We start from the raw sequence: 27,124 nt of genomic DNA on the forward strand, positions 1-27,124 counted from the left end.
TGGTTTCCATGGAGACCTCACATCCAACTGTGTCCTGTCAAAGTGGCTAATTAGTTAATGAAGCGCATGGTGACGCCCAACAAGGGAGAGCGAGAGAGAGAGAGAGAGAGAGACAGGGAGAGAGAGGATGGAGGAATTTGGCCGACACAGACATTTATTCAATTTGGCTCTGTCTTCCTCTCTCCCTCTGTCCTCCCCCCTCCTCACCCCCCCTCCCTCTCAGTAATCAGTTCTGCTGTAATCAATTAGCAGGATGAGGAGCAGCAGAGGGAACAGGTGCAGCTAAATGTTAATGAATTCCTCTGTGGCCGTCGTCACAGTAACACCGGCTGAATATTTCAACTGCTTGTTGGCCCGATGACTTACACAGCAGCTGACGGAGGCGTACGCACGCCATCACTCTGACTCTGTTTGCTAATGCGACACCAACAACAGATGTGTGAGTATGTGTGATACAATCTGTACATGTGTAAGAGGCTGCCTGTGCAGAGCTCAGCTCCGTTTGTGTCGCATGATAATTTACTTCAATTTATGCCATTATTTCAACGCAAAACAGTAAATACTGCTCTCTGATTGGCTGCCAGGTGTCTATTTTCACACTGTCTTTTGTGCCAAACACATTAAACTACTGTGTTCAATCAGTGCTAAATATGATATATCCGGACGGCTAATGAAACATGCTATGTTCTCCTTTGAACATTAACTTATAGCTCAGAGCAGAGGATGGCCAAGGACAGGGCCGCTATGATTCTCTGGTTGGCTGTACAATTATCCCTAATTATGGATGTTCAGCTGGCCTCTCTCATAAACACTATACCTCAAAAATACCTGAGTTTTATTCTTCAAAATTTGTACTAATGACCACTATGATTAAAATAATTAAACAATCTCAGAATTGCAAAGATGTCCTTGCAAAAAATAAGCCCTTTTAAATAAACATTAAAAGATATAGGCTAAAAATATAAGATAGAATTAAATTATTAAAAATATAAAAATAACAAAATAGAATAAACTACAGCTGAGGAAAAATTAAATAGATTTAAAACAGAAAAATATCTCAATCGAATAAATTGAAATAAAATAAAATATAACTATAAAAGCACTTGGAGAGCGCAGACCTCCACCAAGGCAGCTCAGTCCCCCCAATAGTAAAGAATCCTTCAAAAATTCTTGGATCCAGACGGTGATTCGGATCACTTCCAAAATTGAATTAGTTCTTCCTTATGCCATTTCTGATATTTCCTGAAAATTTCATCAAAATCGGTCCACAACTTTTTGAGTCATGTTGCTAACAAACTAACTAACAAACTAACAAACCCTGCCGAGGACATAACCTCCTTGGCAGAGGTAATAAAATGAATGAAAATAAAATGACAAAAAAATTAAAAATAAATAAATGTAAAGGGGAAAAAGGGGAAAACTCCAAAACAAATAAATAAAATGAAATAAAATCAGAAAATTACAGTATTAAAATATATATATATATATTTATATATATTTATATATATATATATATTTATATATTTATATATATATATGTATATATATATGGAATTTAAATAAAATATATTAAAAACAAATTGAAAAACAAATAAATTTGTAAAAATTATTTACATAAAATTAAAAAAATATATGAAATATATATGAAATGCAAAAATTAAAATATCATTAAATTTAATTAAACAAATAATAAAAAATAAATTAAAAAAACAAAGTTGAAAGTGCAAAAATATGATAAATAAAATAAAATGTAATAAAATAGAAAAAATACTATAAAATGAAATAAATACATTAAAAACTAAATAGATAGATAAAAACACAAATATAATAATGACTAATAAAATAATGTAAATTGAAAAAAAAAATTAAATTAAATATCAAGACAATACAAAATTAAATCAACGACAATACAATAAAAATAAATAAAAAATAAGATGAAGTGCAAAAAAATGAAAATCATATTTAAAAAATATAAATGAAAACAAGTGAGCTATTTTAGTAATAAAAGCTGGAACTTTTATAAATCTAAACCACAACAGCTGGAATAAAACATTAAAACTAAAATGGTTAAAGCGCTGCTTTACGGAGACAGCTCCAGTTTAACAGTAATCGGTAACAGCATGCATTTTAAGGTGCCAATGTGTATGCAAGTCTTTATTTAAATAACTGAGTGTCTAATCAAACTAGAGACAATGCTCTCCCCACAGCCATGTATTGGCAAATAAAAACGTCAACTCTAAATAATGAATAAATGGAAAAAAATTTGGAACAATAAGATCAGGGTCACTGTGAGCTCCAATCATGTGATTACAGTGTTTCTAGTTTATCTTGTAGAACTGATGGCTCCACAGGAGGATTCTGGGAAGGAAGCATATAAGAGGAAAAAGCTGTGATATGAAGTTTGAGGGTATGAAGCTGAACGGCGAGGATAGAACAAGATTTTAAAAAATAAACAACTTAATTTCATTTGAATGGCTTGTGGCCCTTTTGAAACAAGCATTTTAAAAATGTAACTTTTTAAAGTGGCTATTCTCTGCAGATGATTCTGTTTTTTTCACAAGTCTTTCAGGCAGGAGAATGATGAGGAGAAATTTCACTGCAATGTGCTCGTGTTCAAGGTGATGAAAGAAAATGTCACAACCATGCAGTCAGTGTGAATATCGAATTAAATCTTATATAAGACACAATTTCTAAACACATTAATAACATCAGCTTCCTTCAGATCTCAGCGACCTTTGTCTTTGTCAGTGTGGATGACTCACAATGTCTCAAGGTTAACCAGTACATTTTTATACATTAAATTACTTCAGGATTCTTCTGTTTCACCAGCAGTGTCCCTGAGACCTGGAGGTGTTCAGAACATTTCAGTCATCATAAAAACTCTGCACAGCTGAAAAAAAAAAAAAATCAGCATTAAAGAATATATACTTACCACAGTGGGCTTCTGTTAAACCAGCGACATCTTTGACATCTGTCTTTCCAAACCTAGAGGCCTGATGAAAACGGTCAATTTGCCTTTAAAATAGCAGACAACCACCTGAGTGACTTACTGCTGAATTATTCAGTGGCTTTGATGTTTAAATGGTTGTTTTGGTTCAGAATTATATTTATATGCCATACAATGGTGCAAAAAAAGGAAAATAACTAACTGAAGTAAAGGTAGGCCAGCAATACCATGTGACGTTTCATAAACAGGAACCTTGCGAGGCAGGCGGAGCATTCAGATTCCATGTCTGTCATCAGGCGAATACACCTAGCAAAGGTTCAGTCTGAAACCATTGCATCAGGTCAGAAAATGGATCTGGCCAATCAGTGTCCTTTGAGGAGAATGAGGCGGGACTATGGGAGGGATTTGAATTTGCATGTCAGGCAATAGCAATGACTGCCACCGGTGTGCTGTTTACCTTGATGTAGCTATAGTATAGTGACACTTATATCAGAATTGGGCCACATTTCTTCATTAAAACAAAAGCACAGGGCAACACTGAAAGAGAATGTTCCCATCCAGCATGCCCCTGAAGGCCCCACATGGTTTATAAGCGGGCTACAATATGGGTCCCATGTGAGTTTGTCCGTGAGCTCCATGATGGCCCAGCCTGTGATTGCCCATGTGAACTGCTAGTATGGATCTGCCCATAAGAGACCCATATAGGCCCCATCTAGAGATCCTTGTGACTGCTGATGTTTACTACAAGAAGGATCTATCTTGGATCTCTAAATTGGGCCTATATGGGACTCTTATGGGCTATCCACATGCAGTTCAAACGGGCAGTCACAGGTTGGGCCACCATGGAACCCACGGACAAATCCACATGGGACCCATACTGTAGCCCACATATAACCCATGTGGGGCCCACAAGGACATGCTGGCTGGATTTTTGCACTTCTACTGACCAACCTCAGCAGTGGTTATCTCCAACAACAAGCTCCACCGTTCATAGCCTGCAAAAGCAACTGTCTGCCAGTCTCAGGCTATCTGGTACCACCGGTTCCAACATGTCCAATCAAATCAAAACAAAAACTTTGATTCTTCTTTCTGGTGCGTTGCCACACAAACTCGACCCACTGAAACTCCAAAATACCTCATGGATATAACGTTATTAATGTGGGTATACACTGGTTTATTCAGCAGAGCATGAACGTAGCAGCCAGAAACTCCCCTCTACTCCCCTCTAGTGATTCTCTTTCCACTTCCTGGCACGGTGCCTGTGGTTGAATTTTGAGTTTTTACTGAAAGCTTTCACAACTGTTTATTTCTCTAATCCTAGGCTCTGTAGGCATCTTTTAAACATATTGATTATTCAGGTCAAGACGTTTTTATGCACTTTAGTGGAAAAACAGTATTGATGGTGTCAATAATTTAGATTCTGTTTATGAAAAAACACCTCTTTTTGAAGATCTGGATGGATCATTATTAGTTTATATTTATAGTTGTGGGAGAGATCATTGATGAGCGATGGCCTTTGATGAGTAGAGTTGGTGCACTGCCTGTTCTGCTGTTGCTAGTTTCAACAGAAAAGTTGACATATTAACAGCCAGGTAAGGCAGGAACTTAATGCACTACCTTCAGTCTTCTCTGTTTGTTTCTGGGATTGGTTGGCCTCCTTATGAAGCAGACAGAAACACTCGAGTGCAGTGTCTCTGCAGAGAGCTACTGCTTTGAATAATGACGCAAGTAGAGCAAATCAAAGAAACTCAGTGACTTTTTGTGAATATTTTAACATTTTGTAGAGTTTTCGTCACAGATATTTGGTCCCCAGTAGATGGGAGAGCGAGTAGTTACTGTTTGCTGTGTATCACAATAAAACCTTTTAGCTTTAATTTTCATTTAGTTTTCTCTTGTCTTTATAGTTTCATAACTGTTTTAAAGTTCAAGCGGCATCACTGCAGCAGACCAATTCTTAAACCCAGGTTATCCTGGAAAAAAATATGTTTAGAACTTGACTGTGCACCACAGGGTTAACGCTTTATAAGCTTTTTGAGAGAGAACTGGATGCATCGGAGGACGAGTGCCGCCATATCTCGTCTTCTAATACTGGAAGTCACTTAGCTAGACTAAAAAAAAAAAATCTATACATATATGAAACTGTTTTATATATCAAATTATTTTATTTTAAGTCATGGAGTAAATCTTTTCATTTAACTGAGAAAATACAAGAAAGCAAATTCTAATATGGATCATTTATTATAAATCATTCATTCAAATCCATACAATCTCATAATTTGAGCTTTTTATTCCGAAAACTTGCACAATCCTTGTCTACTGTATTGAATGATATAGCGACTTGCCTCTGGCAACATGGCGGTGACACCGACGTCTGGCCAGCCAGTCTCCCATCATATATTATGTCTGTGCTCAGTGGTACGTGAATTTGGATCATAAATCGATTCATTAAAATACATGTAATGTTATCGCTGTGCTTGTTAACCCAAAAACTCGCAAATTTTTTGTCTACTTGTATTTCCTTACTTGGCCGATTGTCTCTATTGATATGGCGGCGACACACGGAGACAACAACAAAGAAGACGTTCAGTCCAAGTGACTTCCGGTATTAGAAGACAAGATATGGCGGTGATTTTCCGACTTCCGGTGTGAAGTGGAGGTCCCCGGATGCATCCAGGTACTCTTGAGCTCTTTAAGACAAAAAGTCCAGGTGAGACACAATGGTTGAAAAATAGCTTAGAGCTCAAACAGTCACAAGATTAGCATGGATGAAGCTATAATGCAATTTGATCAAAACTGGACATTTCTTTGTTAAAATGAGAGCAAAGAACCACACCTAAGCTTTCCTAGGTGGAGCATTTGAGTGACCAACTGGCTCCACTGATGGTGAACAGTGATGCTGGCTGTCTGTCGAGCATGTGCTTGGTGGCAGTGCACGTCGACTGCATCATACAGTTTGCTGCTCTGATTGGCCCTTAACGAAAGTTACAGATGGACTGTTCCCCCTCTGAGTTGTCTATTTTTAAAGGTTCTGCTAATCTCAGATGGATGCATGCATGGATATACTAAATTCAATGAGCCAGATTTGGTAATGCCGAGATGTAATGACTTATTTTTAAAAGTAATGCTCACTGACACTTTTAGGAACCCTTTCTGTGATGCTTCCAGATACTCTGTTTAACAATCTAAGCCTCTCAGTAGTAACACTAACATTGCATGTAGGCATAATCATTTGCATGTGCTCTAAAGTTTAACAGTATAGCAGTTACAGCAAGTTAAATGGCTTAACGCTGAAATAATCGACCTACTTATTTCCAAATATCTTGATACAAATCAGATGTCTAGACCTAAAAGTGTAAACACATGGCTCAGGATTTAGAAATACCATAATTACCTTAATACCTAAGTTCCCTTAGTAGTGTGTTTGTCTGCATCTGCTCTGGCACCTGACGGCTACCTGTCCATGCAGAAGAGTGGCGTGGAACCACATGTTGGAAATTCTGCTCACATTACCTAAGCGCATGCATCAGTGCACAAAGAGGTGTAAACAACAGAGAGAGATGAAATCACTTTACATTTCTAATTCATTAATCTTCATTCATTAACACACACACACACAGTCACTCACAGGGTCACAGTGAGTATTTCAGCAGAATGGTTGATGGCAGCTGCCTCACAGAGCACGGCACACTGGGGGCCGAGCAAACATCTGCTGTGTGCGTGAGTGTGTGTGTTTGTGTGTTTGTCAGAGGTGGGTTGTTAACATGCAAATAACGCAATTAAAATTCAGGCAACACACACCCAATCAGACAAACACGCACACAGATGCAAACTCATACAAGTAGAGATACAAATAAATGTGAAGCATACACACGCTTTTGAAATGGAACCTCCTGCAGGTTTTCCTCGAAATGATTCAAAAGCTGCGACAGCGTCTGAGCAAGAATAGAAACTCCACGGAGAGCAGGTGGCTCCCTGCTGACTGCTGGTCAGATTTATAGTCGCCATTCACACCTAGAAGCAGAACAAATGAGACACGTTGAACATTATAGAGCTCTCATGGCACCTAGAGGAAACAGCTGGCTGGTTTAGGGGGTCTGGGATTGAAACCTGGGTCCATTAAGTCAACAAACTTTTTCACCTTGACAAACTTGTTGAAGTTGATCTGATGGTACTGAAAGAAAGGCATCCATCCTATTTCCACCGAGAGCCCTGTTTGCCTGCTTTTAGTACTATGTAACGTTAACAGCAGGCAAACAGGGCTTTTACAAGATGGGCATACCTAACACCTAGCTTTAGCTAAAAAGAAGCTAGTCAGCAGTCTCTCTACTATCTAATACAATGGCTAAGGCTAGGGTAGGGTTCACATTAGGGAACCAGGCCTCCATCCATGCACAATTGAGCAATCAAGCATACCATCCTCTTGAAGAACTGGACCCTGGGATGATTCATGTGGATGCATCAGTGCCCTTGTGCAGGGCAAATAGAGATATAAAAGCATTGCCAAATGTCTCCTGTCACTTCAAAACCATCTTATCCATGCAGCACTTGAGCCTTGGCTCATCCTGCAGGATGGAATCATTGTCCAACCAGAGGATGAACAAATGTCAATGGAAGTCACTTCTGGGGCTTCCTCCTTCTTCTTCCTTGTGGATTTGCAAACCAACTATGCACAAACCTCCACCTACTGTATCAGAGACATTGGATGCAAGCATGCTCGGGTACAGAACAATGTTACTTTGGTATAAGCAGACCAGCTGGAGAAAGGATTGGGAGAGCAGCCATGCTCGGGCATGGTATGAAACAGTCATGCCTGATGTGAAAAGGCCCTAGAGGATGGATGAGGGTGCCAGAATCGGCCCCTCCAATGTAGCCTTTTAGCCATGGACTTTAGAAATCTTAGCAGCTGTTGATGACCGGCAGCTATGGCTCAGTCTTCATCTGTTAAAGCAACATTTCTGCCATCTTTATGTGTTCCTTTGTTTTATTTCTGTCTTTCAGAGCATCAAGGTGTCATGGCAGCCTCCTCCTCCCAACACCCACAACGGCCTCATCACCGCCTACAAGATCAAATACAGGAAGACCGGTCGACGTGGAGACCAGGAGGCCATCGAACCCAACAACTTCTGGTACCTGTTCACAGGTGAGACTACACAGGGTGACATTACTAAAGTAGAAGAGCAGGAATAATAGAAATATACTTTAACTGTAAAGGGGAAGACTCATATGATGAGTGCAGGGTTATTACCTCAAATTGCACTGCTGTAGCATAGCATCAAGGTGGAATTTTGCAGAAAGACACAGACACACCAATGCCAGGTATGTGGTGCAATTATTAGACAGTATTTTCAGAGGCAGAGGGGGTTTAAGAGATTGTCTGGTAGCACAACAATGGAGCTCTAAGGCAGACATTCTCAGCTTCAAATTGGACCAAGAATCACCTTGAATCTACAGACCATTAGCTACCCTGGTGTTAAAAAAAACATCAGAGTCGTCTCATATAACCTTTTTTCTTAATTAAAAGGTTACATTTGTACACATGCACAACAATCCATCCATCTATTTTCTACACAACTTGAACCATTCGGGGTCATGGGTGGGGGACTGGAGCCCGTCACGAGTGTCATTGGGCAGAGGCGGGGTACACCCTGGACTGGTCGCCAGTCAATCACAGGGCTTACATATAGAGACAGACAACCAAGCATGCTGTCACTCACACCTACAGGCAATTTAGAGTCACCAGTTTGCCTAAGAGGCAGATTTTTGGTCTATGGGAGGAAGCTGGGGAGGACCCACACATGCACGGGGAGAACATGCATCTCTGCACAGAGAGGGGATTTGAAACAGGAACCTTTTTGCTGTGAAGCAGCAGCCATGCATTCCTGCACAAGATTCATGCAGGTTTTTTTGTTCAGCAGGTGTGCTGAAACGCATCAACGTGTTTGTTGAAGGTCTGCATGACTTCCCAATAAATATGCATCTAAATGCATGTTAAGGTTTGCACAACTATTCCATGAAAGTACAATCATTTGTTGATATTTATCTTGGCAGTTGCAAGGATGTTGTTTTTTTATCAATACATTTTGACTGGGGTGACCTGATTTTTCACATTTTTAAAGAGTGCCTTAAAAGGAAAATTAGTTTTGACAGCAAATGTTTCCTATAAGGGAGCATTTATGCTGGTTTTTGTCTTGCATTTGGTTCAATGTCAACAAAACAAATAGAAAAAGCCTCCTCCAAATGTTGTCCTTCAAATAAAAACAAAGCATGACTCAAGCAAACAACAAAAATGACTTAAAGTATAAAGAAAAGCTTCATAAAATGAAGCAGACAGTAATTTCATTTGCAGGGATTTAACGGAAGCACAGGCAAAGTTTCACCAAACGTCACTGCGGGCTGACAGTCGTCTGACATGAGCGTTCAAACAGAGAGAAACAAGATGCAAATCCTCCACATGTGTGCACGTGTGAGTGTTTGTGTGACTGCTTTATATTTATTTCTTGTATGTTTGTTCTTTGTGCATGTATCTCTGTGTGTCAATGTTTGTTTCTTCTTTTGTCAGAGGCAATCTGCATTTGCATGAGTTTGTGTATGCATGTTTGTGTGCGTCTGCATTCAAACTGCCACCAGCTATTATTTCAATTTGGGCTTTGCAGGATTTGAATGGAACTGATCTTCCTTTTCATTATTTCCCTCTGATGGTTATCTTCATCCGTCTGTCTGCGCAGGAACTCATTCCCTGGTGGCAGGTGTTTGTGCTGAATCTGATCGGCCCTGCTGCAGCCCGCCTGTCAGCAATAATCACCCCCCCTTTACTCTGAGAGAGAATAAGAAACTGATTTTCATGAAAGGGAATCAAAAAGTGCAGCTTTACTGAGGAGATTAAGGGATGACATCTAAATCTTTATTAACACTGTAATTTTACTCTTTAGTTTACTCTTCACAGCAGGCTCAGAGCTGTCAGAGAGAATCAAACTTTTAATAAGAGGAAATTTAAATGATAAAGCTTTAAAGTTTTGTGTTTGCTCTTTAGCTCAGCTATTTAACAAGTCTGAATAATAGTTCATGAGTTCAAGCGCAGGAAGCCAGCTTCATCAGGACTCACCATCAGACTGAACATCAAAAACAGTAGTCAAACTCTCCGAAAAGAGTTTTTAATGATATAAATATGCCTGAATTTATCACTGATACCTTTGTGTGACCTCTAACAGACCATCAGTGAAATACATTACTGTTTTTATGTGGTTATTTTCATCTCAGATTTTTTCACATTCACACTAAAGCAGCCACTGTTTACATTTTAAAGAAAGAGTTCCTTCATGTAAGGAGAAATTTAGGCATTCATTTTAACTAATCATGAGACTAACATGAGGTTAGCACTCAGCATAGAGGTACCAAATCCAACCAAGTTAGCAAAGTAATGCAAGAAAGGGTAAAAGCTTTCTGGAGCACAGTATCATGGAGGGGTCCATCCTAGATTTAAGCAATGATTTCCTTCTATTTGAAAAGTACATATCCTGTAAAAACAACAAAAATACACATTTGTTTATAGGACGTGTGCAGAGGACTTCATCTCTCATCAAAGAACTCCAGATGGGGGCAGGAAGTTATTTCTGCATAGAGAATCAGTATAAAGAGGCCAGAGTTTTGCTTTGTTTTGGACTCTGGCATCACTGTTGAAATGAAAAGGCTCCACCTAAAGTCTGGAGAAAAAAGAGTCTGACAACACTCAGGGTCTGTTTCCACCAAGCAGTCCGGTTTGGTTCAGTACAATTTGTTATGATTTGGCATTGATAAACTGTGATCTGTCTTGTTCGTCCACTGCTGATGTCTGTCCAGCCTCACTCATCGACATGGAAAATCCTTCTCTTTGTAGAGATCTGGATCATTTGATTCAGTTCAGTAATAAGGGGTGCTTGTTTAGCTCTTCTGCTGGTACTAGTTTGGCTTTTCTTACATGGATTAAGTAACAGAAGTTAGAAAAAGATTATTTTGTAGACAACTTGGGTGTGAAAAACCAGTCTGCACAGCCGGGGGTCAATATGCCTAGGTCTCCACCCCTGCCTGCCGCCCAGTCTCCAGTGCACCCAGCCCTCATGCTTATCCCTGCAGGTGGTGGGCCCACACTGTGGCGGCTCCATGTTGCCTTTTCGGGCTGAGCCCGACCAACTCCCATGAAGTGAAAGCCAGACCAACAGAGGCTCACCATTGTGCTACCACCTCCTGTCTGGCTCCAGGGGGGTGCCCAGTTTTCCTATTCCAGACAAGGTGACTGCTGAATCATGAGGGCTTTCTTTCTGGAGAGATCAGAATGGACTGTGAGATTGACAGGCGGATTGGTGCAATGTCAGCAGTTTTTCAGAAATTGAATGAAAAGTTGATATAAACTGACAAAAAGGGTTAGCTGAGTCAGAAATAGGCAGAAATGGGTTAAACTGGCAAAAATAGGCATATCAAATTGTGAAATGTGGCTTAAAAACTAGTAAAGAGGGGTTATTAGTGGCAATAATGTGTCAACAGAGCCAACAATATTCAGAGAGTGGCAAGATTTGGTTTAGAATTGGCAAAAGCAGGCAGAAAAAAAGTGGTGGAAAGGGTTAATAACTGACAAAAAATGGGCTTTCAGTGGCAAAAATGTGTTAAAGTTGGCAAAACTGATGGGAGAAACTGATCACGATGGGTTGAAATCTGTTAAATTGGTGTAAAGTGGCAACAGTGTAAATTTAAAAATAGTCCTAGTTTTTTAAGGCATCTGGAGACCCCTTCTCAGTGTATCATGACCCCCAATAGGGTCCTGACCCTATCATTGAACCCCCTGGCTTAACCCATAGGGTTTATTTAGGGAATCTGTTTCTGTTAAAAGAGCATTTATGACCAAACAAGAGAGAAAAGCCTCATAGCTCAGTACAAGACTCCTTAAAACTCTTGTTTCCCTTCTTCCAGCTAGAAATTTAGCAGGAGGTCTGCAGGACTGAGTATTTCTGTTTCCTCCATTCCCACTGGTTCCCTCCCAGTTCTTCACTTTCTGCCTCCATCTTAATTTTCTTCATCATCAGGACCATGTGACTACAAACACCCTATTGTTGTCTGTTTCAGATGTAAACCTCCTTTTTTTCAAAAAGGTGTAAGCCATTATTTTTGTAATATTAACGTGATGGCTGGGCCTGTTGGACTAGGAGATTAATGTCAGTGTGCATAGCCATGCTATGACCTGCAGCATTTATTTTTTTTAGTCTGCTCCAAACCTGATTGGAGCCAGGCCCAGGCCCAGGAGGAAAATGTTAACCTGGGGGTAAAACCACATTGATATTATTAAATGGCATATTGGGAGGGCCTATTTACTGAGACAGGGGCCCAGCCATTTCTGTTGCCAGGCCTCCCCACCGAGGTTAGGGATTATTCATTTTCACTTTTTGTTTTAAATTTGAATTAAAAAGAGATGTAGTTTGATAGGTTCATGGGTGGATGTCTAGATCAGTGGTTCCCAACCTTTTTTTGTTACCCCCCCCCACCAGTCCCCCTCAAATAAATAAGTAGAACTGCGCCCCCCCAGGACCCACACGAAAAAGGTGACATATTGCTGTCAAAAATACACATAAATTTGAGTTGTTTTCATCGTTTAAAGCCAAACACAACAGCCCAGACCACAAGTGTTATTAGCAAAAGACCTTGGTATGAACCATTAATATGGATTTTATTATGATTTTAGATAGTTTGAGTGAAACATCCTCAGAGCAGACAAGCCATCACGACCCCCTGAAATCTCTGGCGCACCCCCTAGAGGGTCCCAGGCCCCAGGTTGGGAACCAAGGGTCTAGATCACTGTTTCTCAACTAGAAGGTTGGGACCCAAAGTGGGTCTGGGGGCTCTTTTTAGTGGGATGTGGCACAACTCTACGATGCATTGAAGTCCTTTTTTGCTGTTGTGTTTTCTATTGTGTTTTCAGTGTGCACCATACACTCCAGATTCAGAATTGTATGGGAATTGCTGACATTAGTGTAATGGGTAAACAAATCCATAACAATGTTTGCATTTGTGCACAAAGCAAACAAGACCAAAAAGCAAAGAAACAAAAGTAAAAGTAGGCTAACAAATATATCTGTAAGCCTTTTGCACATACAGTATCATAGTCAAGTACATTCATTCCAATATCTAGAAAAGGGGACGAATGTAATCATCAAATATCTTTATGATCATCGCTGCAAAGTGCTTCCAGATAGGGATCACAAATAGATCTATATTTTCATTATTTCTGTAAATCAACTAGCTCATCCCTCAGTTCCCCAGAGCCGGTTTTAGCTCTTGATTTCCAGTGCCTTAATATAATCCTGCATCCTGAGTTAGAGTCAGTTTCACCCACAGTACACAGGAGTCCTAAGTGAACATACATCCAAGTAACATGCATGCCTCTATGTCCTTCTATAGTGATGCTCTTTCGTCACATTTTCAAAAATGTGGGTTGCGATTTCTCTCTTTCTATGAAATACTCTGAGATTTAAATCATGAGATTTTGAACAGAGAAAATTTCTGGGCAGAAGCAGAGGCATCTGCAGCAGAGAAGAGGGAGAAATAATGAATAAACAATGAAGCAACCCTTTTGGTGATCTTTATTGTGGTTTCAGGCTGTTTAGACACATACATGTATGTGGTACTGTAATTATATTAAACATATAATCGTCATGTTTTCAAACTATTTTCTCAGAGTCAACAGATAATGAGGGGTTTAGTACAGCAGCAGTATTTGTCTCACATAGTCCTGAAAAACCTCTCTTTCTCTTTCTCCCTCTGTCTCTCAGGTCTGGAGAAGGGCAGTCAGTACAGTTTCCAGGTGGCGGCCATGACAGCCAATGGAACGGGTCCAGCCAGCGAGTGGTTCACCGCCGAGACTCCAGAGAACGACCTGGACGGTGAGAGAAAGACGGGGAGACAAAGTGGGTCTGTGTGGGTGTGGGGGCAGTTGTGTGCCTGAGAGATAGCAGTGATTTGTACAACAGCATGTAAATACCTCCTCTGTCCCAACACTCACATTAATATTTAACCAGCTGAGAGCTGAGATGGATAGATGGAGAGAAGATTCGCCTCAGGGGAGACATGAGGGAGGAGGGGGAGGATGGAGGAGAGAGAGAGAGAGGACGGGAAAGAAGTCTGTCTGACATGAGTTAAAAAAATGCAGCTGCATTTCTGTGAGGTCAAATAAAAAGGTGAATAACAAGAGATGAAGGGAGCACTTTCTTTAAATTTAGCCATTTTTGATCGATAAAAAGTGCAAAAATGTTGGCGATTTAATAAAAGATCAAACATGTTAATTGAGGCCGTCAGACTCAATTGAAACTGAGAATTTTAAGTTGTCTGGTTTCATGAAGCAGGAGAAATAAATTTTAACCATTTTGATCAGTTTTTGTGTTTATTTTTTGTTGAATATTTGACCTACAGTTTGACTCGCCCTGCCAATAAAGCAGATTGAAATTACTGCTCAACGACTATTATTTATTTGGTCTTGGATTCAAGGCAGCTCAATGGCTGCACGTTTGATAAAATGTTTCTATCGGGATGACATTTTGACTAAAAAATAAAGGCATCTGTCTCTAGGTTTGGTTTGGCATCAGATTTTTACTGAAGCATGCTGTGATTTAAAGAGAGAACAAACGATAAAGAAACAATGAGAACAAAAAAACAGCAAATGCTCTGACTCCTTTTTGGTTCGGCTGTCTAATCATTTCTAGCAGAATAATTTAAAAAGCTGACCTCAGGCTGACGCTGGAGGACGATGTCCCCGGTCAGCAGGAAGCTGCTGAGAAAAAAAACAAACACATCCATGCTAACTGTGTTTCCAGGCTGCAGCAGAGGGACACACTAATCTCATTTTCATGGATTATCACTCAATAAAGTGATATGAGGCGTCTCTCCCTGAGGACCACAAGCACCATAATCTGATCTAATCTGATGCTGCAGAATAACACAAAGTGTCAGGGCTTATTAGGGCTTAATACACAGCTAACACAGTTAGCATCTTTAGCCCAATTGCTTTAAGTACCTGCTACGGCTGCTGCTAACAGGGTTAGGAGGACAGGACTAGAGAACTCAAACTACCTCCTTGGTTTCTTCTTTGGTGATGTTTTATTGTTTGTGTTTTTCAGAGAGTCAGGTCCCAGACCAGCCGAGCTCCCTGCACGTCAGGCCACTGCCCAACAGCATCATCATGTCCTGGACTCCGCCCCTCAGCCCAAACATCCTAGTCCGGGGGTACATCATCGGCTATGGAGTGGGAAGTCCCTACGCTGAGACAGTTCGAGTGGACAGCAAGCAGAGATACTACTCCATCGAGAACCTCGGTGAGGACTCAGCCTCCAGCCTGTCTGCTTATCAACGGGGCAAAAGCAATCAAACACCGCACACAAAGCTGTTTGATTTACTGTTAACGCACAAAGATGCACAAAGCAATATCTTTGAGACAGCTTCCCATTCATTTTGTAGAGCATTTATGAGGTCAGGCACTGATGTTGGACCAGAAGACCTGGCTCACAATCTCTGTTCTAGTTCATCCTAAAGATGCTGGATGGGGTTAGAGTGACAGCTCTGTGCAAGTTCTTCCACACTGACCTCATCAAACCATGTCTTTATAGTCATTCTTTGTGCACTTGGGCGCAGTCATGATGGAACAGAAAAGGGCCTTTTCCAAACTGTTGCCACACAGTTTGAAGCACTGCACTGTCCAAAATGTCTTGGGTGTATAAAATCAAGAACCTAGGCATGCAGAATATGAAGGTTCTTACATTTGTTCATTTTTTTATAATTCTCTTTATCTATTATTCATGCCTATATTTGAAGATTATTTCTGCTTAAAAGCCTGTAAGACGACTATAATAATCAGTGCAGCATCAGCAGTATTGCTGGTATTTTACTGGACTGTTAGAGTAAAGAGGGGTCTAAGCATGCAGACAAAGCCAGTCGGTCTATGTTCCTACCTTCACCTATGACAGGGGTGTCCGAACTTTTTTCACTGAGGGCCACATACAGAAATATGTAAACTAATAAAATGCAGGTTAAGATACACTATATTGCCAAAAGTGTTCACTCACCCCTCCAAATAATTGAAATCAAGTGCTCCAATCACTTCCATGTCCACAGGTGTATAAAATCCAGCACCTAGGCATGCAGACTGTTTCTACAAACATTTGTGAAAGAATGGCTCGCTCTCAGGAGCTCAGTGAATTCCAGCGTGGTACTGTGATAGGATGCCGCCTGTGCAACAAGTCCAGTCATAAAATTTCCTGGCTCCTAAATATTCCACAGTCAACTGTCAGTGGTATTATAACAAAGGGGACGCCATTGGGAATGACAGCAACTCAGCCACGAAGTGGTAGGCCACGTAAAATGATGGAGCGGGGTCAGCGGATACTGAGGCGCATAGTGCACAGAGGTCGCCAACTTTCTGCAGAGTCAATGGCTACAGACCTCCAAACTTCATGTGGCCTTCAGATTAGCTCAAGAACAGTGGTAGAGAGCTTCATGGAATGGGTTTCCATGGTCAAGCAGTTGCATCCAAGCCATACATCACCAAGTGCAATGCAAAGCGTCAGATGCAGTGGTGTAAAGCATGCTGCCACTGGACTCTCCAGCAGTGGAGACGCGTACTCTGGAGTGATGAATTGCGCTTCTCTATCTGGCATCCTGATGGATGAGTCTGGGTTTGGCGGTTGCCAGGAGAACGGTACTTGTCTGACTGCATTGTGCCAAGTGTAAAGTTTGGTGGAGGGGGGATTATGGTGTGGGGTTCTTTTTCAGGAGCTGGGCTTGGCCCCTTAGTTCCAGTGACAGGAACTCTGAATGCTTCAGCTTACCAAGAGGTTTTGGATAATTCCATGCTCCCAACTTTGTGGGAACAGTTTGGGGATGGCCCCTTCCTGTTCCAACATGACTGTGCACCAGTGCACAACGCAAGGTCCATAAAGACATGGATGAGAGAGTTTGGAGAGGATGAACTTGACTGGCCTGCACAGAGTCCTGACCTCAACCCCACAGAACATGTTTGGGATAAATTAGAGCAGAGACTGAGAGCCAGGCCTCCTCATCCAACATCAGTGTGTGACCTCACAAATGCACTTCTGGAAGAATGGTGATAAATTCCCATAAACACACTCCTAAACCATGTGAAAAGCCTTCCCAGAAGAGTTGAAGCTGTTATAGCTGCAAAGGGTGGACTGACATCATATTAAACCCTGTGGATTAAGAATGGGATGTCACTTTAGTTCATATGCGAGTCAAGGCAGGTGAGCGAATACTTTTGGCAATATAGTGTATTTAAGAATGGGCTTTCATGAGTGTAGGCCTTTTTTTGGTATAGTAGTGTAAGGCAAATGAAATCCAAAAGCAGCAGTCTCCCTGCCTCTACAGCCACCCTACAGCCCGATACTGTTTTACTAATGGAAAAATGGGTCAAAATGACTTAAAAGGATCTAACAGGGTTGTGTAATTCAGGCAGACCAGAGGTAAGGTGGACATGTTTGAAGAACTGCAGTTTATAGTTACTTTCAGGAAAATTAAAAATATGTACATGAGAGAGAGGCATATTTATGTTAACTATTTCATTTGCACTGAATTTAAAAGCCCCCAACATGTTGGCAAGGAATCAGATTCTAGAGGACAAATAACAAGCATTTCATCCATTTGCTGTAATGGCTTGCACAAAATCGACTATTCTGCCTGAAAGGTTTGTGCTGTAATTGTGGAAAACAAACTCCAGGTTGCTAAAACACCCAAATTGCCTCAAATAAGGCTGCCGATATCTGTCAAGGTGTGATGCAGGGACATGCCTATTTAGGACTCAATCTGAGGAACTCCACAGTATATTCCATTAACACCTCTCACAGGTACTCCCGCTACCTTATAGAAGTTAACCCCCACTTCCTTCGATACTGAATGCACAGTCTGTTAATAGCTCCATATGTGTGAAGTATGTATAACTTCACACTGAAATGTCCATGTTCATTTAAGAAGGACTCCTGTTACATACAGTACTGTTCAGATCTTTAAGGTGTGTTTGGCCCAAAAATCAAGGCTGAAGTAAGGAGTAGATCAGACAAGTAAGGCCACCTGTGGGCACCATCTGGGAGGAAGGAGAAATGACACAACCCAGGTTGTGCTCTGGATGTCTTTGCATATTACCAGGGGGCATGGAAAAATTATAATTGAAGGAATAGGAAAGTCCACATCTTTAGGGCAGAGTAAGGGGTGGATGTGGCAGAGCTGAGGGGACCATCCAGGTAGGTAGAAGGGTTGCCACAGGCCCCGTTGTCGTGCTGTGGATGCCGGTGGTCTCCAGGTGTATGACCAGGGCTGACAAGGCCTGGACAAAAGAGATGACGATGAGCTTGACCCTAGCTGCTGAGCAAAACATGTGAGAACGTACCGACCAATCAATGTCTATTGAGGAGAATAAGGCAGGAGCTACTGGTGAGGTTCAGTTATACAGGAAGTTGGTGGCAATGGCTGCCACCAGTGTAGCATTAAGCTCAGAGGAAGCTATAATACAGCTGCAGTGAAGTGTCCATATTTCTTTACTATAAAAAGCAAAAAAAAACATCTGGTGGAAAAGATGTTTCTGCTCTTATTCTGACCTGCTTTGGCATAAGTTTGGGATAGTTACAACCAAGGTTTAGTTGTATCGTAAGCTGGTATATACAATGGATGTTGGTCTAGCGATGAGCTTGGATGTAGCTATAGTATAGTGGCAGTTTAATCAGAACTCAACAACATTTCTTAACAATATAAGAGCAAAGACCCACTAAAAAGTACTTGTCTTGGTGGAGAAGATGTGTTTGCACTTCTCCTGCCTGGCCTCAGCATGAGTTTTATCCACCAACAAGCTCCCATTCATAAAATATGGCAGCGCTAGCCTGGGAAGCTTAGGTCATTTACTGGAGCTGCTGGAGTGTTGACTACCTAATTTGTCTTGTTGCTTTGATTGGCCTGTGATGAATGTAACAGATCATTCGTCCAATCACCATTTGAGAGTTTTTCGAAAAGTCCTTCCCCTCCCAAACACTTTGTAGATGGGAGGTTTCCCATATAAATGTGATGTCTAGACCAACCTTAAGACTAAAGTTAAAATAGCTGCCAAATTAACAGCGCTATCATCAGGGAAGTTCATCTTGCAGAGTTGATCAGAGAGGAGAGATCAGCAGTAGTTTCTTGCTCCTCTCCTGACAGGCTTCAGGAAAAGTTGAATTTAACAACTGGTTCCCCTGATAGTGAACAATGATAGCAGCTGCCTGTCGAGTTGTGCTGCGTAGCTTACACCCACTAGATCATGTGCTTTGTCGTGCAGATTGCCCCCTAATGAGTGAGACAGGCCAAACCTTTGTTTGAGTTTTATTTTGAAAGGTTCTGCCCTTCCCAAACACTATCTATGTGAAATAGATCCCATGCAATGGATATGTGCAACATCTATCAGGCATGTAAGGTCACCTTTGCTGATAACTTGTTGACAGAGCAGAGAACAGAAGTGTCTCCCCTCCTTGACTGTGACTGGTCAATGGGGTAGAAGTGACATTGAAGAGCATGGTGGTGCTGTAAAAGTTGGAACAGTTTTAACAGAGATTTCTGAGTGCACCAACAGAACAAGAATGTGAGTCATTTGTGTGCCTTGATGAATCTTAAATGCGTTATTTGCTTGCTGTGTTTCCAAAGCTAAGGTTGCAGCAATGCTACACTCCCTTTGTGTTAAAGTTGTTCAGCTGCAGGGAGAGAAAGCGAGGGATGACAGAAGATTAATTGCATATTTACTTTCTTTATCTGCACAGTAAAAACCTTTCTGTTTGGCTTCTTTTAGCACAAAAAAAGTCTTTACAGCACCAAAATAAATCATGGCTCTCTGAATACATTTCCAGCACGCTTATCACGCCCAATATTTGATATTTTCATCCCCAATAACTGCAGCTGCTCCTGCCAACAAAGTGCCAATATTGACACGGCGCTCCCCTGTTGCATTAATTCATTATGATGATGAAATCCCCCGTTTAATTACAATCAATAATTTAAAGGGAATTTAATAAGAAAGCAGCTTGAGGTGGAAATCTAATTGTGAAAGGTTGAAAAGGAGAAAACATCCTCCCCAGTGTGGAAACAAGCAATTTGCATGCCAAAGAAGACAATAACAAATTGGTTGATTTTTTTATCCCCGTCTCAGGTCTCATAATGGAAGAGTAATGAAAAAATAAAATCTAGCCGCTGTGTTGCATGCACACATGGGAGCGAGTGCACATATGTACACGGCATTTATAATTCATAGTGATCATTAATTCATATGCTGAAGCATCTGGGGAGCAGGGCTTGCGTGTTTGTTTAACTGATATGAAGGTTCGATGCAACATACAGAGAACATGCAGCATCATAGCATTGAGAGCGACGAGCCACCGCAGGGTCAAACTGCTGCATAACAATCAGCTCACATGATCATATTCAGTTAAGTGCATGTTCATGTTTGTTAAGTTATATTATTCTAAACTCCATTGTGCTCTAAAAAATTCTATTGAGACTCAAAATTCTCTCTAAAATAAAGTCCAGGCCTAAGAAGTAAAATATACATGTGAAAGAATAAACAACAGGCTTGCAAAAAAGGGAATTGTGTAAAATAATGAATAAGCAGTGATTTTAAAAGTAAAGGATGTTTTTATGAAGCATCTTAAACTGTCTTTAAACTGTCTTTCCTCAAGCCGTGTGTTTAAAAATGTTCAAAATGAAACTTCAATTTATACCTCTTGAAGATTTATTTATTCAAGCTCCTATCATGAAAAAAATATCACTACAGCAAGAGAAAAATATATTTGGCTGCCTGACAATCCACCAACAGGGCCTGTAATGACACTGTATACAAATCCATGTACTTTAATATAGAGTCTCCCCTTCTTAGAAGGCTTTTCACAAGATTTTGGAGTGTTTCTGTGGGAATTTGTGCCCATTCATGCTGTAGAGCATTTATGAGCTCAGACACTGATGTTGGGCCAGAAGGCCTGGCTCACAATCTCTGTTCCAGTTCATCCCAAAGGTGCTGGATGGGGTTGAGGTTTAACTTGGCAAACCAGAAGGATTCGTTTGACACATCCATTTGGTAAATTACTCATACACAGTGTTTGGGAAAGGGCAGAGCCTTTGAAAAAAAAACTTGGTGGGTAATTGGATGAACGTTCTGTCTGTCACATCTTTACGGGCCAATCAGAGCAACGAAACACGTGACAAAGCCGCTACTGAGCTGCGCCCCTACTGAAGGAGTACACTCCATGTAGAACTGCATAACGTGACCCATGGCAACTGTAGACATGTCAGTACATGACTTTCGTCGTTTTTGAAAAGAAAACAACTCACTGCTGTTCTTTGTTCTTCTTTTAATGAAGAAATGTCGTCAAGTTCTGATAGCAGCATCCACGCTAATGTCTTCCGCCTTAATTGCACTGGTCTCTTGTTGCTGTTTGCTTATGTTACGACTCTGCTGCACGTGAAAGTACTGCCCCTCGTCGCTGATTTGTCCTGTCACTTTCTAACCGGGTCCAAACAGTTCAGACGGGAGCTTTGCGAGATGGATTCGCCTGTGAGAAACACGGAAATGGGCGAATCCATCTGCTTTGCAAGGTTAGTTGAGGTCAGGGCTTTGTATAAGTTCTTCCACACCGACATCATCACCTATAGTCCTTCTTTGTGCATGGCAGTACAGTCATGGTGGAATAGCAAAGGGCCTCCCCAAAACTGTTGCCACACAGTTGGAAGCATTGCATTGTCCAAGATGTCTTGGTATGCTGAAGCATTAAGATTGACCTTCACTGGAGATAAGAGGCCTTCTAACCCTGAAAAACAGCCCCATACCATTGTCCCTTCTCCACCAGACTTCACAGTCAGGCAGGTATGTTCTCCCAGCATCCTCCAAACTCAGACTCGCCCATCTGACTGCCAAACAAAGAAGCGTGATTTATCACTCGAAAGTCTGCTCCACAGCCCAGTGTCAGTGTGCTTTACATCGCTCCATCTGACACTTGTCATTGGACCTGGTGATGCAAGGCTTGCATGCAGCTGCTCAGCCATGGAAACCCTTACGTGAAGTTCCTGGGGGGAATCTCAGGACTCTTCAGCTATGGAATCAGCAGAGCATTGAGGACATTTATGCACCAGTCTAGTCCCACTCTGTGATTTTTCATGGTCTTCCACTAAGTTGCTGAGTTGCTGTTGTTCCTAAACGCTTCCACTTCCACTGACAGATGATTGTGGAATAATCAGCAGGGAGGAAATTTCACCATCTGTTTTATTGCAAAGATGGCATCCATCACAGTGCCACGATTGAAGTCTGAGCTCTTCAGAATGACCCGTTTAGGATCACAAATGTTTGAGACTACATGGCTAGGTGATGATTTTATACATCTGCTGCTGATCAGGTCTGATTGAAACATCTGAATTAAATAATTAACCGGTGTGGACACATACTTTTGTATATACAGGAGAAGGATCTGCCTTGCTATGCTTTAAGAATGTCACGTTTGACTTAAAAGGGATCTATACAAAGGTGATACCGCTAACCTGGATAACAGTCCAGTCAGACAATCTGATGGTCTCCTCAGAATCTGTGCCCATTGAGGCATCAAATTAAGTCATTATAATAATTCCTGTCCCATACCTGTCTGCACCCAGAGATCTCCAACCACAGCTATTTCATTGGTGTGATATTGCATCTACAGATTTGAAAATATCTGCTGATATTTACAGCTGTATTGGCTATACAAACCTGCACATATCAGCTGTAAATATTGGTCGTACAAACAAATAAGTTAATTGAGTTTGATCTATGTCAACAGTTCTCCATCAGCTGAAGTCTTTCTCTTTATCATTATAATTTCTTTTTCTTTAAAGTCTGATTTAAGGACTAAAATTTGTCGGTCTGTTCATCCTCAGACTTTAAATTGTGTGTTTTAAGGATTGAATATGTCTGAGCTACACTTGTATCTGATGATTAATGACTCCCTCTTTTTACATCTCTGCTTCGTCTGTCTTTTCAGAGCCAAGCTCCCACTACGTGATTTCCCTGAAGGCGTTCAATAACGCTGGAGAAGGAGTTCCTCTGTACGAGAGCGCCGTCACTCGATCTCTGACAGGTATGATCAAAACAAGTTTGACTGATAAGAATCGGTGTGAAAATGTTTAACAGGAGAGTATGATCACAGACGTGTAACAGATGCAATAACATGTCACATATCAGAGCTGGGGGAGCGTACGCTGATGTGGCCTCAGTAATTATAGAAGCAGTGATATCATCATTATATTATCGGCTACAGCAGTGACAGTACTTGTCCTTTATTGCCATTATCACTCTGCTCTGGAAGGAAATGATATTAAGGCTACATTTACACTGAAGGCCAGAGTGATATGATCTGATTTTTTCGTTTTTCACATATAAGCTTGCTTTCTTGACTGTTAGGTGAAGAGCACTTTCGTCAACCTACCATAAAACAAACAGGAAAAAGGAGAGGAAAAATTCAACAACAGCTCAGTTAATCTTGCTGGTTACAGCTTATAGTTCACTTTTTTTTATCGTGCACCTGTATTTGCAGGACAAGTACCAGTAGACATTTTTTGGGATTTTTTTGCCTTTATATAGATAGGATTGCTGAAGAGAGTCAGAAAGTAAGAGAGGACTCTGACTGCAGACCTCTGTAGTAAGGTGACCTCAACCATGGGGCAGAAAGCAACACACTAACCTGTGTGGGGTATTTTCGTAGTTTTTGGTGTTATTTTTAATTCTATCTCCTAACCCTAACTTTTAGGGTTCAGGTGCCTAACCCTAACCCTCTTTAGGTTTCCCTTTGTTTGTGGTGTGTTAAATTTGAATTTATCCTGTAAATTTTGGATTTTCATTAATAAAACTATGATTTTGTGAACAATAGCCACTGACCGGGACCTCTGATAGTGAGCAGAAAATATATGTCATTCAGTACGTCAGTCTGGCTTTAGCTTGGGTAATGTACTTCACTTCCTGCCCCATGGTTTAGGTTGCCCCGTTGCAGTGGTCTTCAGCCAAATGTCCAATCTTAGACGTCTGCAGCCAAATGTCTAACCATAGAGGTCTGCAGCCACATGTCCAACCATAGAGTACAGCAGCCAAATGTCCAACCATAGACGTCTGCAGCCACATGTCCAACCATAGATGTCTGCAGCCAGATGTCAAACCACAGAGGTCTGCAGCAAAATGTCCAACCATAGAGGTCTGCAGCCAAATGTTCAACCATAGTGGTCTGCGGCTAAATGTCCAACCACAGAGGTCTGCAGCCAAATGTCCAACCACAGTGGTCTGCAGCTAAATGTCCAACCACAGTGGTCTGCAGCCAAATGTCCAACCATAGTGGTCTGCAGCTAAATGTCCAACCACAGAGGTCTGCAGCCAAATTTCCAACCATAGTGGTCTGCAGGCAAATGTCCAACCATAAACGTCTGTAGCCAAATGTTCAACCATAGAGGTCTGCAGCCAGATTCTCTTGGGAAATATGGGGAGCTAGAACGTGGCAGGAAGACATGCACCAACCTATGTCAAGACCTCGAATCAACCCTGCAGCCAGTGCATTCAGGACTACAGTCTCTGTATCTGGATGCCTGCTCTACCTAGCGAGCTAAACTGGTACACAGCAGTCAAATTTTTAACTAGAGCTGTTTTAGTTAAATAAATCACTAAGAATATATTGTATTGGCTTTACTACCTTAAATCAGAGGCATCTGTCTTCCTGATTTTCTTCTCTATCTGAGTAAAGTTTGGACACTCCTGATAAAGACAAAGCCTTCTGCTTTTGCAGCGAGTATTATCGCCTTGAGCCATTTGGCAGGTAGACAGAGAAATCTGGTTAAAAATCACAGCAGGGATATCCTACGTTTGATTTTTTGTCAGTCTTCAAGCGAGGGAAAAGATTAAATAAACGTCTTTAATATTTACGAGCCGTGGGAAAAGTCTGACGTAGAAACGTGAGTTGAACTCGTAGGTCTGATTTAGGAGAAACAGATCTGCCATGATAGTCTGATGTTAGATCTCTATCTCCATGCAGCAGCATCCCTGAAATATTCATCCTATTAAAAGGTTTTCTTTTATTCTCAGCCTGACTCTGAGTGTTAACATGGAGATGTGCATGTACAGTAATTATATATGTTGCACAGCCCACACAGGTTGCTATTTCTACATCCTCATGTGTTTGTAAAGACAGAGACATCATCTCCTCCTGCAGACCATGAGCTGTAGAAGTGAGATAAATGAAACGCATCCAACTCCCGGCCAAGTTTCATCTTATGAATTAAACAGCCAGCCCTCCTCTGCTCACCCAGCAGCCTGCAGCTGACATAAATCCTTTATTACTCACATAAAACTGTCACATTTCTGAGCCTTTTCAGCCCCTCGTGATGTGATGATACAGCAGAGACCACTCACCGTCTCTTAACCTTCATTATACATACATGTTCTCACCCAGATAGTTCCCACAACAACGTTATTTTTAACTTTCAGTCTATGATTGAGATTCTTTAAAATAAGGGAGAAGGATGGAGCGACGGAGAAGAGGAGGAGGAGGAGATGAGGGTCCCAGAGAGAGCAAGAAACAGCGGGGAGGCAGAGGAAGACATTTGATGGACTTTAATAAAAGCTCATGGAAAGAAGAGAGAAGCAGGAGAAGAAAATAAATTACAACAGGGAGAGGAAAGAGATGAGCGAGGAGACAAAGTGGGCATGATAATAGAGAGAAAGATAAGAGGATGATATGTGAGGAGGAGACGGCGTAGGATGTAGAAAGAGGGAGCGAATGAAACTTTAGTGCTTAAGGACACAGGCGTCTATAGACACTTAGCTGTATTAATGTTTCCTGGGCACAATAGAGTTTTTATAAAACAATAAAGGCAGAAATAAACAGAAAAATGACTTATAAAAAACATCTGGATTGCTCAGACATGGTGAGTTCTTAAGAAGAGGACTCAAAACTTCACTTAAGTTATAAAGACATGTAGAAACATCCAAGCTCCCACAGACAAAGTTTGGTTTAAAGACGTTAAAACTTTCCTTTAAAAAAATCAAAATCCCCTGGCATTCTTCAGTGTCAGCACTGTCAGAAATATTATATAAACACTCCAGGGTTTTAGGAACATTTGTGAAAAACCTGGAGTTTGTTGGACAAAGACACATTTTTAGACAGATAACCTGTCCATAGTATGGGACATACACTGTATTGCCAAAAGTATTTACTCACCTATCCAAATAAATGAAATCAGGTGTTCCAATCACTTCCATGGCCACAGGTGTATAAAATCCAGCACCTAGGCATGCAGACTGTTTCTACAAACATTTGTGAAAGAATGGCTCGCTCTCAGGAACTCAGTGAACTCCAACATGGTACTGATAGGATGCCACCTGTGCAACAAGTCCAGTCATGAAATTTCCTCACTCCTAAATATTGCACAGTCAACTGTCAGTGGTATTATAACAAAGTGGACGCGATTGGGAACGACAGCAACTCAGTCGCGAAGTAGTAGGCCCCGTAAAATGACGGAGCGGGGTCAGCGGATGCTGAGGCGCGTAGTGCGCAGAGGTGGCCAACTGTCTGCAGAGTCAATGGCTACAGACCTCCAAACTTCATGTGCCTTCAGCTTCCTTAGCTCAAGAACAGTGCGTAGAGAGCTTCATGGAATGGGTTTCCATGGCCGAGCAGCTGCATCCAAGTCATATATCACCAAGTGCATGGAAAAAAACTTAAATTAAAATAAAAAAAACTTAGATTAAGAAATGTTAGACAAGTTATCTTGTTTTAAAAGTTAATTTCTTATTTTTAGCGTGTAACTTTACAGTATAATCTTAAATCAAGCACAATTATATCATTTTTTGTCTCAATTAGTCAGGAAGTCCTTAAGTTAAATAACTGTTAAAATAAGCTACAGTAGTTCTCTCACCCACAGTCTCATTAAAATCAATATTTCTTTCAAGATTCAATAACAAACTTAAGTTGCTTGATTTAAGAATCATATAAAAAGCATCAATGAAAAAATGAAATTTATTGATTAGAATAATTCTGACTTCAAACAAGTAAAACAACGTTGGAAAGAAATGATCTAGCCTGATTTCAGTGGAAACATTTACATGTATGGTCAAAAATATGGACTGGTTTTAAGTTTTATGGT

General features: G+C 41.0%; 1 protein-coding gene across 1 annotated transcript in view; it reads left to right on the top strand.

The window, feature by feature from the left end:
- dcc (DCC netrin 1 receptor) overlaps positions 1 to 27,124 on the top strand; it is a 326,580-nt gene that overhangs the window by 191,097 nt on the left and 108,359 nt on the right. The window contains exons 13-16 of the mRNA XM_041810331.1: positions 7,946 to 8,087; positions 13,741 to 13,851; positions 15,082 to 15,276; positions 22,984 to 23,079. Coding sequence (XP_041666265.1) covers positions 7,946 to 8,087; positions 13,741 to 13,851; positions 15,082 to 15,276; positions 22,984 to 23,079 — 544 coding nt within the window. The remainder of the gene's footprint in view (positions 1 to 7,945; positions 8,088 to 13,740; positions 13,852 to 15,081; positions 15,277 to 22,983; positions 23,080 to 27,124) is intronic.

Source organism: Cheilinus undulatus, linkage group 17, assembly GCF_018320785.1.
Source record: "Cheilinus undulatus linkage group 17, ASM1832078v1, whole genome shotgun sequence".
Classification (NCBI taxonomy): Eukaryota; Metazoa; Chordata; class Actinopteri; order Labriformes; family Labridae; genus Cheilinus; species Cheilinus undulatus.